This window comes from Microtus pennsylvanicus, chromosome 4 (assembly GCF_037038515.1).
Source record: "Microtus pennsylvanicus isolate mMicPen1 chromosome 4, mMicPen1.hap1, whole genome shotgun sequence".
NCBI lineage: Eukaryota > Metazoa > Chordata > Mammalia > Rodentia > Cricetidae > Microtus > Microtus pennsylvanicus.
Window position 1 is genome coordinate 27,572,819 of NC_134582.1, and position 14,574 is coordinate 27,587,392.

The following is a 14,574-nucleotide window of genomic DNA, read 5'->3' on the forward strand; positions in this document are numbered from 1 at the left end:
ACAGGACCTGTTCTTCTGCCTCTTTATCTGTAAGGTGGGACACCCAGGATGGGCAGCAACCCTCCTTCTTCTTTGTGGTTCTTGAAGTTCCCAAGAACCCATGGAAATTGACTTCCTTCAAAACAGAAATAAGCTGGGCATTCTGGGTCGATGACAGGGCTTGGGGAAATCTCTCTTGAAACACACTTTAAATGAAATTCCCTTTCTCTAAATTGTGTATTTCCAGGACCTCCGGTCTGGATATCGTGAAAGCCTGTGGAGCAGAGAATCGCAGAGGATTTTGTGACTCTTTGGGACATGGCACGAGTATTCATTGGTAGCAGGAAACTGGAGCACATTTTTGCTCTATGATAAATCCAACAGGGCCCTCTAATACTAAAAACAAACACACAAACAGTAATAAAAAAAATCACCTTGGACAGGGCCCCAGACTGGCTGGGCCCTGGATCTTCCAGCCAAAGTAACTGTAGGATAGGGTGAGCTCCTGTCTGCCGCGTGGATGTTCGCCTGGAAACTTCATCTCTCCTTTTTCAGAAACAAGATGTACAAAGCTTGGACGATTTCTCAAGCAAATAATCCCTTCAGGCACAGACCAGTTTGACCCCGGATTGTGTGTGCCCAGGGCTTTGGGCTCCACTTCTGGGAACTTCATTGTAAGTCAACAAAGGAGACATCCACCTCAGACTTTTCACAGTACTTTGGGGCTTACAGTACTTCTCTGAAATAACCAGGTTTCCATATGTTTCACCTGTCAGATCTGAAAACTGACATCCTAACACTACAAGGTTCATGCTTTAATTACTTATGGGGAATTTTCTTTGGCATAGCAAATGCATCAATATATTTAAAATCTGAAGGCGTTTGAGTATCACACCATGCAGTGAGGACAATAAAAAGGAAACTTGTATAGATTTATTTTTTTCTACATATATAAATATCTGCAGAATCTAGCTGCTGCCTCCTAAAGTTGTGTATCTTCCTTCATCTCTTTAAGCCTTGAAAATAGCATTCTCCATACCGGTATGCTTACAAATCCAACAGCAGGAGTTGAGTTCATCTCCTTCATACCCTAAGTTAAACATGTTTTATGCCTGTTTATATTTAAACAGGGATCTTGGAGGAAGAGATGTTGATCTAAAACTTGGGGTGTCTTGAAGGACATAAACCATGGACTTGTAATTTAGAGCTCAGACTACAAATGGCGTTGCTATGTTTCTTTCTGAATCAAAAAGCAAATCTGGAGCAACATTGGGAAGCATTTTTTTTTCCTATCCTGAGATGCAGATCTACATGATAAAGGTCGACTCATTATTAATATCTTGTAAGATAGGCAATGCTGTCCTGTAACTCCTATAACCGGAAAGCAGGAAGTAGGGGTGGGTGTCTTGCCAGACATTTTTAGAATATGCTTCTTACCCCAAATAGTTGAGAGTATGTCTCAGGGCAGGGGGTGAGGGGGGTCAATTTACTCTCAGGAGCTCAAAGCTTTTTATCACTTGTTGTGGTACTCTTGCTTTGTTTTTTTTTTTTTTTATTTGTTTTTTTTTTTAATTTATTTATTTATTAAAGATTTCTGTCTCTTCCCCGCCACCGCCTCCCATTTCCCTCCCCCTCCCCCAATTAAGTCTCCCCCCAGCCCGAAAAGCAATCAGGGTTCCCTGTCCTGTGGGAAGTCCAGGGAACCCCCACCTCCATCCAGGTCTAGTAAGTTGAGCATCCAACCTACCTAGGCTCCCACAAAGCCAGTGCGTGCAGTAGGATCAGAAACCCATTGCCATTGTTCTTGAGTTCTCAGTAGTCCTCATTGTCCGCTATGTTCAGAGAGAGAGCATGGAACTCAGGACCGCGAGGGGTGTACCCACACACTGAAACAATGGGGATGTTCTATTGGGAACTCACCAAGGCCAGCTGGCCTGGGTCTGGAAAAGCCTGGGATAAAACCGGTACTCTTGCTTTGTACAGAGGGTGGGGATGGGGACTCGGTGAGGGCAACAGAATAAGGCGCTGTAATCTAATGAAAAAATAGAACAAGCAATAAAAGGAGAAAGCCTGGAAGAGCCGACTTGGGGAGGCCCAGTGCGCTTACAGGCAAGGCCTGGACTCAGAAGCTTTAAACAGGGTGGGTGGATATTTCTGTTTATTCCCCTTATATAAATAGAAGTTGGGGTTGCCCCAAGGAAGGAGGCAGAAACTGAAATTATCACCAGGTTCTTCATGTCATTTTCCTTATTATAAATCTACAGTGACTCCCACTATCACCAGTGGGTTTCCAGCCCTACTTTGTCTTTCATGAGGATAGCCCCACTGTCTCCTCCAGCCAGGCCCTCCCAGCCCAAATTCCCCACTCAAACCATCAATTCCTTATTATATTGCCTGCTCTCTTCCCCTTCTTTAAATACATCCCTGCCACCCCTCTCCTCCTAGGCCAAGTTCTAGATTCTGTCAAAACAGTAACTTACCGACAGCTCCGATGTGAATGACTGCACAGGAGCAGCCGTCTCTTGGAACGCTGTCTACACTGGTGGCTTCAGCTCACACCCATCACTACCCACGTTTTATCTTCCGGATCATTGTTCAATAGCTCAAGTCTATAGACTCAAGTCCTAGGATGGAAGACTGCAGTCTATCCCAAGGAGAAGCTGAGTAGTTAGGAGAATCTCGGGTAGGATTTTGAGAGTTACTGTTTGTTTATTTCATATAGGGTATCATGTAGTCCAGACTGGCTTCAAGCTTACTGCGCACCCGAGACTGCTTTTACTTCTTACGTTCTTCCATATTGTTAGACAGATTCTTACCATGGCCATGTGAGACATTTATGAGACAAGTCAGAATACATATGAAGCTCCCCAGATGATTCTGAGGTGTCATTTCAACAGTGGGTCACAGGCTTTTCCCATGTAACTCTCTCTCCAGGCTTGTGACTGTTCACGCATGCACACCGATAGTATCCATCTCCCTCTCTTGGACCCCCTGCCCTTTCCTGGATAACCTTCCTTTCTCCTAACCCTCCTTAGAATAGGCTGCACTGTGTTGTAGGCACCCTTCATGAAGTGGGGGGGGGGCGTGAATGGAATGACTTTTCCTTTTCTCCTCTTTCAGGATGATGTTAACCCATTTACTACCACACACCATCAGCATTTATTTCAGCAAAATGAGAGGCTCTATTGCCGCATTTTGAATTTTTTTTATTTGATAACTATATACAGATATAAACACATAATCCTCTTATAACCACAGTCTTCTTGCTAAGCAGTGAACTTCCTTTTAAAACGAAGCCCTGAAGCTACACTTGTAATCCATGAATTCTATCAGAAATGTAAAGACAATGAATTCAGATTATACACATCGGTGCATCTACATGTGTTAGCCATAGGAATACAGAGATTGGGTTTGGCTTGGTCATTTCAAGACTCTGTAGACTTTTGAGTTTAATGTTATGTAAAAATGAAAATGATAGCATTCTCATCCAAATTTACCAAATAAATATCTAGCTGTCTGTGGCCTAGCGCTCCCTGCTTCGGGGAGAAAATGGGTGCCGGTTTACGGTTGTCTCGGCCCCGGCTTCATCACTCTGCCCAGGGTGTACAAAATCAAACTGAGAGGCCCTATTTAAGCAAGGTGGTCTCTTCTCAGCTTGGTCCTCTGACACAGATCAGATTTTCTCTTTTTGTTTATACTCTGCTCTGATCAGAGATTCTTCAGTTGACAGAGGAGTCTTGGTTTTACAATCACATCTGCAACCATATCCCTTCATTAAGTAAACACCGATGTCTGTACCTTCCTACGTGATATAAACTTTCCACTATCCTCAAATAAGACACCTTTAACACAATATCATGTTTATGAAATAACGAATCATTGTCCTAAGGTCAGATATGGCTAAAATTCGATTTGTTGAGAATGTTAACAAAAAGGAAGCTTCAATCAGACATAAAACATTTTGCCTCCTTAGGAGGGCAGCCTGCCCCATCCCTGCTAGGCAAGGGCATGGTCAAACTGCCCTTTCTCTAGGCCTTCAAGCCCATCAGCCCAGGTTGAGGTTGGCATGCTCCGATATGGGTCTAGAAGAATCCGGAAGCATCTGACGATGAGGATGCCCAGAAAGATGAACAACAAAATCACAAAAACAAATGTTGTTTTCTGTTCCAGAGACATGCTAGAATCTGATAAGTTCCCAAGGGGTACCAGAGGTGAAGGGATGGGCTGTCCCCCATCCATCGTCCAGGGAATCCAGAGCACAGACTTTCCTGGCTCCCCGTTCTTCCATCCTCAGTTTGCAGAGATCATGGTGGCTGCTTCCTGGAGAGGCTGTGTTATCTTTGGGGAGAAAGAAAGGAAAGAAGAGGAAGTCACGATCAGAATGGAACCTCCCATTCTTGAATCGCAGCCATACTTCTCAGACACAGTCTATAAGCCAACTTTCCTTCACACCAGGGAGACTTAATTCTGCATGAGTGAGGAGAGTAATATAACCCTTTTGCACAAAATTACCAGATGATCCTTAGAACGGCCACCAGGGACCAGGAGGGATGGGCAGGGAGTGCAAATACAACAAAGAAGATCCGTACAAGAAGATCCGTACGCAAACCAATGTTCGCTCGACGTGTGCCGTTAACTAGATGTGCAGCCTCTCTGCCCCAGACTCCCCCCCGTTTCATACATTCGTGCTATTCCCACACCATTATGAGAATGCTGCCAATCAACGGCTGAGCAGCACCTATGTGCCAGCACTGTGATACACGTGACATCCGTGAGTCATGAAAGCAGGGACCTCTACAACTCCAGGGCGAGGAAACTGAGACCAGGAAAGGTGTTTAGTACAGAAACTCGCACGGGAAGCCCTGGGCTCTGGGCTTCAGAGTCTGGATTCCTCTTTGCTGTTAAACAAGCGTGGGACCTCAGAGAGGTCAGTAAGTGGTGAAAATGCATTCAGAATTCCCTGTGTATCTCTCAGTACTGGGACAAAGATGAACATCTGTGAAATTTGAAAAGTGTAACAAGAAGAAGAAAAAATCAAAGTGTCATTTCATTTCAGACAGGACTAAGAGAGACACTGCTTTCTGCTGCCTGAGCTGAGGGGAAAGGAGTGGAGCAGATTCCTAAACCATCAAGGAAGGTGTTTTATCTTTGTTCTTCAACGGACAGAGACCAGGTTCAATACTTGACCCTGGGGAGGACCTAGAGAACTGAGCAAGGGGAAATGAGTTTGATCTGCTACAAATAAAACGGTAGCTTTCTCAACTGTGGATGGCTTCCTATCACTTAACACCATTGCAGAGAGAGAGAGAGAGAGAGAGAGAGAGAGAGAGAGAGAGAGAGAGACAGACAGACAGAGAGACAGAGAGAGCTATTACATTTCACTGTTAAAATTGAGGCATTTAGCTATTACTATTTGCTTCTAAAAGCAAATAACAGAATACAGAAAGGTAATTAAAAATCTTCAGGTACTGTGCTAAATCAGCTTACATTTTATAAAGAAAAGCCTACATGCTAGACAAGACGATATCGAAAGTGATATGACACACTGCTTATGATTTTTTTTCTGTAAGACAAAATACACAACAGAATGTTTGGTTATAGAAATTAACACGTGTCCATAGAAATTATCTTCAATGAGAGTAAGCAACCAAATAAAAAGAAAAATTATGATCTAAAGCATCAACACAAAGCTTCTTCAGTTCGCTTCCAACCATCCCTTTAGTGCACCATTAGTCATTGCAATAACAGTGCGCATGGAATTTGACACATCAACAAATATAAAACAAAATCCCTATTCTATTTAAAAGAGGGCTTACAAAGAGGATGGCTACCGGTGTCTGGGAGGATGCAGTTACCAGTTTGGGGTAAAGGACCCTTTTGTAGCTCAACCACTTTAATTTTCTTTGTCTTGAATGCTGAAACAGTCAGAAGTCTCATTCATGATTCGTGCCTCTCTTGAAGAAAGGGTGAGATAAAATTTAACTGTATTTTAAAAAGAAATAATCCCTCTAGAAATACAGGGGATATTGCTAGGTTGGATTTGGGTCAAATTCACTTGTTTTTAAAGTATCCTCCTGGCCTCAGGTGTTAATTCTTGCTGGGTCTGGAGAAGAAGAGGACAGGACAGTAGCTAGAGTCTCTAGTGCAATTTCCTTATTATAAGAGACTAGGGTCATCTGTAGCCACATTGGACTTAATCACTCCAAATATAAAATTATCCAAGATCAGGAGAGCACAAAGGAGAGCCATCTGATGGTGGGTTAGCACTTGTCTCAACTGCCCCTGGCATGTTCTTTCTCGCCTTTTCCTGTCCTATGAGTTCCCCTCCCTGTGACCCCTCCTGTCCTAGCTATTCGCCAGAATCCCATTCTGTGTCTAGTTTCCCTCTGGCCCAAATGAAGTCAGCATCTTCTCCTTTGTTCTCAACACAGCAAAGTATGCATTTCTTGAATGTCTTTTATGAAAACAACGCACAATCCAAAAAGTAAATGTAGGAAAAGAAAACTAATTATATACATTTATAAAATTAAAGATATCTGGGATCTGTGATGTCAAATCAAATCAGGGGAGAGCCAGAGAGAGAACTCATAGGCCTGGAAGATGAACCCCAAGCTAGAAGCTGGCTTACCAGAGCAGCAAAGCCGTCTTCGGGCCCAATTTCTTCTCTCACTACTGGTGTCTGAGCAACGGGAGAGACATCTTAACGCCAAGAAATCATTTTCTTTGACCTTCTTCAAATGGGGCAAATGGCAATCCCTTTGCCCTGGATCGGTGTTTCACTTTCTTAGGCTTTACCCGTAACTCAAGACCACAAACACGCACACTATTGCGTCTGCAGCAACAAGCAGCCCCATGGGAACCCCTAGGATCCAGCCTCATTCCTCCTCACCCTGCCTGTCCCTCATCCCCAACCACCTTACTGCCCCGAGTGACTCTGTAAAGGACTCTGGTGCTTTGTTTCTTCACAGATAACTATTACACTGGCTTAATAGTCAGTTTTAATTTGTGGTTTACTACCCTTTGCTGGTCACAAGGCAAGAGGCAGCTGGAGGTGTAGTTCAGTGGCAGGTCACCTAGTCAGGCTCAGGTCTATCCCTAGAACCTCACCCCCTACACCCCTGAAAGAGGGAAGAGAGTGGGAGCACGAAGGAGGGAAGGGAGGGAGAGAGGAACAGGCAAGAGGCAAAAACCTGGCTAATCCTTGTTTAGCACCTGACACCTTCTTTGGAAAGGCTGCATGCATATAGATAGACAAAGATGATAATAATAGACAGATAGATTGATACAAGTTCAATAAAAAAAACAAGTGAAAGAATTTTAATAACTTTTTTAGCACATTGTGAACTGTAAACCCCTCCTCTTTCAGCACACCACAGTGAGCAAATTCTTACTAAAGTAACACATTTTGCTTCAATAACCAAATCTTCTTACTAAGTTAGTACTTCAGTAAGAAAAATGACGCACTAACCCCATGAGCAGTAACTTCCCTATGAGGACTGTCCCTAGAAGGAAAAGAGGCAAGAGACAGGATGAAAGTGCCAAGAAATGCAGGGGCTGGGGTAAAGCTCCCTAAGGGGACAATGTGCCCATGTGAGAGGAGGGGGAGCAGCCATGGGTGCCCTTAGCAGGTGGATAAATGGTGGGTAGAAAAGAGATGGTTACCAAGGGATCGGGGGACCGGGAGATATTCAGAAACAAATGCCAACCACTTCATAAACTCACTTAGAATCGATTGAAATCTCTCAAAAACGATGCTTAATTTGAAGTCCGCAATCAGCTAATTAGCAACTTACAAATTTAAAATGTTCAACTGCATGTGTAAATTAAAGGAAACAGGGGATAAAAGACAGAGAAGGAAGACGTAACCTTCATCCCTTAACTACCACGACTCGCAAATGTTCAGACACCTAAGTTTTTAAAAGCCTGTCTTCGTAAAATGTCCCCATTTTAGTAATATCTTGCAAAATATCTAGCATTATTTTTAGCTAAGTAATAAAGCCCTTCTTTTATAAGCAGAAACAATGAGATTTTTTTTCTTTATTTTAGATGAATAAAGACATCTGAGGAAACAAATCATCCCAGAAGATTTTGGCACAGCCGTTCTAAGCCTAACTGATAGCACAGAGCGGTTGTTTTAAGTATAAAGAAGGACCACGGTTACTCACAGCAGTGGCTCACCCTGGTGGGCTGTCCCCAGCATTCGGAGCATCTGTGTCGTCCCTCTGCCAGGTCCAATTGTGTGCGCTCGAGAAATAAAGTCTAATTTTAATACCGAAGCAAACAAAACCTCAGTTCAAAGATGCCCTGGGAAATTATATAACACACCCCTCTTCTCAAGTCAATCTCCATGGAGCCTCTGACACGGACAGAGCAAGGACCCTGACTCCTCTGGCAGACTGTGAGCAGCCCAGCTGAATCAGGTCCATCCTCACTATCGGTCACTCTTTCCCACCTTAGTAGTCACAAAGCATCCTTCCCTTTGTGTGTCTGCCCTTCTTAGACCTGCATTCTCGTCATTCTAAATCTAACCACTCTTCCCCCCAGAGACCTGGGTACCCTTGTGCCCACAGATCTGGGGTGTGTGTTAAGGGGGCGGAATGTGATGCTCTGATGCTACCTGGACCACAGAGCAGTAAATGTTACAGCGATGGAGTCTTCTATGATATCGATTTATTCTCCTGTTCAAAATGAAGCAAACACATTTGGCTTCTAGTAAAATAGCCAACACAGTGGTCAAAATAAAGCCCCAGGTGATGGAGACTCTAGAAGCACCTGAGGACAACATTCTGATTTTGCCTGCTCACCTAAAACAGCTCTTAGGACGCCCTCAATAACACCTCCTGGCTCTGTGCACAGTACACACTCCTCTCCCTGTCCGGCAGTGGAATTGCTCCGTGTTCTCGGGGTCGTTATCAGCTAAGCCCTCACAGCTCTGCTTTCCTAAAGATGGCACTCCCTGCTCTGCCTCCAGAAGCGTCCCAAGGACAAGTCTCCATGGTGTGTGTGCCTCCTCCCCTAGGATACAACAAGCACCTGAAAAATTCTGGGATTCTGCCTGTTTTGAGTACAGATTGGATCAAATTTCTGACCCCTTTATAGTCCAGGAATCTGAACTCAAAATGCAAGATTCTGGCTAACTTAGTCAATGAAGAGATAAAACCACATGTCATTCAGCTGAGCTAAAATATGAGATCATTGTGTTAAAAACGGGTCCTGTTTCAAAGAATCACAGACAGTTCAGTCACCATGACACATTCAGAGTTATGATTTGAAAAGCTGGTAGTTTTTTGGCTTCAGTGTTGATGGGTGGGGTCCAAAACCTAATAAAACATTCAGCCAGGCATAGGCGACTACCCGTCCACTGAAGAGGTCATTCTTACATAATCTGTCTCTTGAAGAAGTATTTCAGCCAGTTACAATATCCTGAATCTTAATATCTTACACAGGGACTATTAATGTCAACAGGCACTCTTCTAAGGCTGGAAGCCCTTGGACATTCTATCCAATTTGCATCTCATTACACAATTTCACAAACAGAAAAAATACTTTTTTTGGGGGGCGGTGGATTTTTCGAGACAGGGTTTCTCCGTAGCTTTTGGTTCCTGTCCTGGAACTAGCTCTTGTAGACCAGGCTAGCCTCGAACGCACACAGATCCGCCTGCCTCTGCCTCCCAAGTGCTGGGATTAAAGGCGTGCGCCACAACCGCCCGGCGGAAAAATACTTTTTTATAAGCAAAGTATAGCTTAGAGCTGCGACTTACTTTTAAAGTGGCAGAGACACACATAGCCAAGTGCATTTGTTACCTTGCTGTGCAGAAATGCATAGACCCTTGATTCTAGAGCCTCAGACTTGGGACCCAAATGCCTTCCCTCCTGGAATGCACTGTGGTGGTGGGTACGGCAGCTGTGGTCCCTTGGCAGCTCTTCTTGGCACGTTCCAGGGGTTCAGTTAATAAGCAGTAGGGGAATCGTGTTTTCTCTCTTTACTATTTTTGAGTAAATTGAGTTTTATTTCTAGTTTCTGTTATGTAAATATAGCACACAAAGGCATGGAGCAGTATGAATAAACTGTCCAGTTACCGAAAGAGTAGCATCTCCCCTTCCTCCAGAGGCTGTGTTAGAATGAGTTGAAAGCCTCATCCCCTGCTGTTAACAGTCTCATAGTTAAGCAAGGATGTCTGTGTTTTAGGTACTCCTAAACCACATAATTGCCGTGACTAGTTTTTAAAACTTCTAGGCCAGAAATCTAATTTCGTGGGTTGACATGTTTTTAAAAGCTGATGTAAACACAGTCCATCCATTGAAACAAGAGCAATGGTCGGCTTGTCCAGTTTGCACTCACAGGACACTCTGTCCTATGAAAAGATCATATTTACTTCATTTATATTTACCTGGCAGAGCTGAGAGACAGCTGTTTAGACAAACAGGAAGGGAGCTGGCTAGATAGGCAGGGCTGACTTTATTTGTAGCGTCTGGCAGAGACTACCTGAAGTGTTGCCGTATTCTGCAATAGCACCAGAGCTAACTACTGAAACAGGACCATGACTTGCAAGGATTGAGGCTCAGTAAACTCAATGCCCATATTTTGTGCTAAAGTCTCAGCCACATTCTTACTCTCAGAAATGAAGTTTCTCCCCTCCGTCTCTCTCTGACACACTCACTTACTCCACGTACACGAACCTCCCCAGTGAGTCTTCTGCCCATCACTTCCTACAACTGTGAGCTAAATTCTATACGGGACTCCTCGTGAACTCAGTAAGACCAAACGGCTAGCAATTTTTCAAGCACTGAGATCTGTAACTATGAGAGTGTAATCCAGTCACTGTTGTGTGAATCTTCCAGAAGCCCTGCATAGCATCCCCGAAAAAAGTGCCTACACACTTGTGTGTACACAGAAGGATTCAAAATGTTTCCTATAAGTTCAAGGAATTCCTGGTCTAGGTGATCATCTGAGAAGGCCAGGTAAACATGTCCTGGGACTTCTGTGTTATTATGTTTTAAATCCTCTCAACCCATCTTTATTTTTGGTTGACATAAATACGTGGCAACGTATTTTTTTTCTAAATATAACCCTCCTGTTCCAACACAATCCCTACCAACTTCAAAATTCACAGGACAGCTGAGGGTGAATATTATTTTATACTCTGGAAAAATATGCTCAAGCATACTAGAGAGCTCACGAGCAGTATTTTTTTAAAGGCATGCAAAACGGGTCAGCTCCGAATGTCAACAGGCAGTTTCTGCAGAGTGCCTGTCCACGCTGCTGTACTGGAAGGCTTCTTCTCTGCTTGTCCCTGCAAAGCCAATCTGCAGACACGGCTGTTTGGATTCGGGAGTGGACTCGGTCACTGCTGCTGTCACCTCTGGGTCATCAGGGGACGGGCTCTTTAGCTAGATCCCCGGTCTCTTTTGTAGCTCTTTCTCCACATCATCTTCCTCCTAACACCTGCTGAGAGAGTTTGGAAGAGACTGCGAGGCAAGGGGGCAGCCCAATTGAGAACATCAGAGGTCGACCTTGCAGTATCCAGCCCAGAACTGGACAACCTGAAGGCACCATTAGCAAAGGGGGACTGTAAACTTCAAGTAATGAGCCCTCCTGTTCCTCTTGCTTTCCTGTCTCTTTCCTTGTGTGTTTTGGAGTAGAAAAGAAATACAGAAGGGGCACCTCAAAAGGCTGCCTGGGGGCAGTCAGCACTGAGTACTTTTTACTGAGTCGTGAGCTTTTGTAAACAAATCAAAATATTCCTATTACTTTTCAGAAGGCTGTGTGTTTCAAATGAAGGCAGAAACTGTAATAATGAGCAGTTTTGAAGAATAATTTACTGCAGCTTAGAAAGGGGGGAAAGCTTATTTTCCCACTTTTTATGCAGTCCCAGAACCATGATAAACTCAAGCATGCTTTCAGAAGAGAGTCGCTGTTACAGTCTACCCTCCTGGACTAACTTTCCCTAGCTGGTGATTAAACAGACTTTAACAGTTCAATTTAAATGCAGAACTTAGACCCAAAAGGTGTCTGTGATTATGGCTCGTGCATAAATTACAAAGTTACAGGAAAAAAATGCCTAATTAGCTCAAAGACACAGTTATGATCAAGTACCTGGATCTGGCTGGGCAGACGCTTGATCCATTCCGTGGTGAAAACAGTTACAGGTAGTTAGAAGCCTGTCTCGTTTCCATTCGTTCCGGCCCGGCTGAGTTCAAGCAGTAGACAGAGGTAGCAGCGAGCAGAGAGCAGCGAGGGCACACCCCAGCTCCGAAGCTGTTGTCTCGGGCTTAGAAATATCCCATTAAAACCCCGAGTGAAAGGGGCATCTTCCGCCCATGTGAGGCACGGTTAGCGGCCACTACAGCTGCTTCTTTGAGGCAAGCCATGATTTCAGTTCCGCCTCAGCAACTCTTCAGAGGATTCTGCTTCAGTGAGTAGAGGCAGTATCCTCGCAGAGAGTCTGAAATCATCCTCAAGAAAACATTAACATTCAAAACGAGTGCAGGGCAGAGCATCACTGGGCATTCCCGCACCCTTTCAAAATCAAAGCCATAAATCTACCTACGCCAGTGTCTCCTCTATTGATTGTTGACACTGTTCCTCTTGGGGGATGTCAATTAGCACCTTGCAGCCACCAGCCCTCCTATTGATTGTGGTGTCTGACCTTCAGGCCAACTCTGTCATAGGCAAGGGCATCGCATAGTATTCCAGAGACTAGATCCCTTTCCCTAAAGAAAATAAAATGACTTCCAGAAAACAGCCTTTGAGAGAGAGAGAGAGAAAGAGACTTAAAATGACCAAATCATATTTTTACCATCTCCATAAATTTGCTAGTGTAGAGGTACCAGGTATCACATCTCTTTGGCCAACCAGGACAATTGTGACTTTGACTGCCCCACCTCCACCCCAAGCAGGCCACCTGAGGACACTTGGTGAATAAAACAGGGTTCCGTGAAGGCAATTGTCAAATTTAGACTCTAAATGCATGGCACAGTCCTCAAGTTAATATCCTTGATATTTTAGGCGAAATTCTTGTTTTTTAAGGAGAAAACAAAACAAAACAAACAGATAAAAAAAAAACCCAAACCACCTCTCTGGAAATACTTCAGTGTAAAATTCCTAACATTCAGTATAATCCTTAAGGAGGAACATTGCTTGGTTTTGTTTGGTTTGAGGTTTTTGTTCTTGTTGGATTTTTTTTTTTTGATAACTCACCCCTTTCCGCGTTGAAGTGGAAGCACAGTCAGCAGCTCCAAGGCTGACCACCAAGTGATGACGGCAGGATAACAAGCCACCTCTGTGCCTGTCTGTTCTGCTGCCTCATCCCTGGGGAGCCAACACCATTACTAAGCAGCCCCAGAGACCGAGGTGCAGCTCCTGCCTTGGAAGACAGCTTTATCTGTGAGCATCAGGCACCAAGGCTCTCAGAATCCTGGTAGCATTTTAGGGCCCAACCCCAGAATCAATGTGTAAGCTGTGTCACCTCAAGAAAACATAAAACCTTTCTCCTGATTTGGAACTCTTTTTCTTTTCAATTAGTTTTACTTAACCCCCTTTTCAGATCTCTCTCTCTCTCCCTCCCTCCCTTCTCCTCTCACCATAAAACAATACTAAAGATAAAATCTAACAGAGAGCTATAATTCCATACTGATGGTTTCTCAATTCCTTCTTTCCTTCCTCCCTCCCTTCTCCCCTCACCAGGAAACAATATGGGAGATAAAATCAACAGCTACAATTCTATTCTGAAGGTTTCTCCTCTGCCTCAGCCCACTGACACCCAGCGTTGAGGGTGTGGCCTGTCTCGGCAGTGCTAACAATATGATACAGGGAACATTCTGACCCACCCTCACTCATGAACTTAATCAGCCCTTGTGGTCAGAGAGTCTGGGGCCAGAAACAGCCAGTTTACAGTGGCTTGCCCTGCCAAAGAAGCCTTGTCTTCAGACACCTAATAGCCTACAGGCTGAGAGGTGGAATCTGAAAGGACCCAGCTCTGCACTTCAGCAGCTCCACAGGTGGAAACCATCCTTCTCTGTTAGAGTGATGAGCGATGTTTGCAGCTCTCCAGGGGAGTTAATTCTCATCCCCCGGGGGCAACCTCCGAGTAATCTAACTCTTTCTCTGCTTCCCTAGTCTAAGTGGATTGATACATTTCTTTCCCTCAGTTCTTGCTACAAAAAGTCAGGCATTAGCCAAAGAACACCAGCCCAAGCTTTTGGCTTCTACGTAGAGTCAAGGTTCACTGTTTCTTTGGGAAAACAACTACAATTTGAATGATTGGAATCAGCTCTTCATTTCTCCATGCAGCTATGTTGTATGAATCATCATAAATTCTGAAACAATAAGAATTTATCCAATGCCATTTAAATAGTTCACACAGTAAACCCTATGCCTTTTGCCTTTAATATTTAAGCTCTTTTCTGAATTCTTTCCAAACTCTATGTCCCCTAGTCTATTTTTTGTTGTTGTTTTTTTGTTTGGTTTTTTTTTTTTTTTTGATTTTCGAGACAGGGTTTCTCCGTAGCTTTTTGGTTCCTGTCCTGGAACTAGCTCTTGTAGGCTGGCCTCGAACTCACAGAGATACACCTGCCTCTGCCTCCCGAGTGCTG

At 44.1% G+C, this 14,574-nt stretch overlaps 1 protein-coding gene across 5 annotated transcripts; it reads right to left on the reverse strand.

Moving 5' to 3' along the window:
- Positions 1-3,164: 3,164 nt before the first annotated feature.
- Positions 3,165-13,583, reverse strand: Ctxn3 (cortexin 3). 5 transcript variants are annotated; one of them, XM_075968623.1, is made up of 5 exons: positions 13,181-13,581; positions 12,527-12,693; positions 12,077-12,425; positions 8,145-8,223; positions 3,165-4,317 (listed from the first exon to the last, which is right to left on the reverse strand). In XM_075968623.1, the coding sequence occupies exon 5, from the start codon at positions 4,216-4,218 to the stop codon at positions 3,976-3,978; it is 243 nt and encodes an 80-aa protein (XP_075824738.1). In that variant the 5' UTR covers positions 4,219-4,317; positions 8,145-8,223; positions 12,077-12,425; positions 12,527-12,693; positions 13,181-13,581; the 3' UTR covers positions 3,165-3,975. The 5 variants fall into 5 exon arrangements, with proteins under 5 accessions (XP_075824738.1, XP_075824737.1, XP_075824739.1 ...); XM_075968622.1 differs by having other exon boundaries at positions 12,077-12,436; XM_075968624.1 differs by adding an exon at positions 11,732-11,768 and having other exon boundaries at positions 12,077-12,693.
- Between the last annotated feature and the right edge of the window lie 991 nt (positions 13,584-14,574).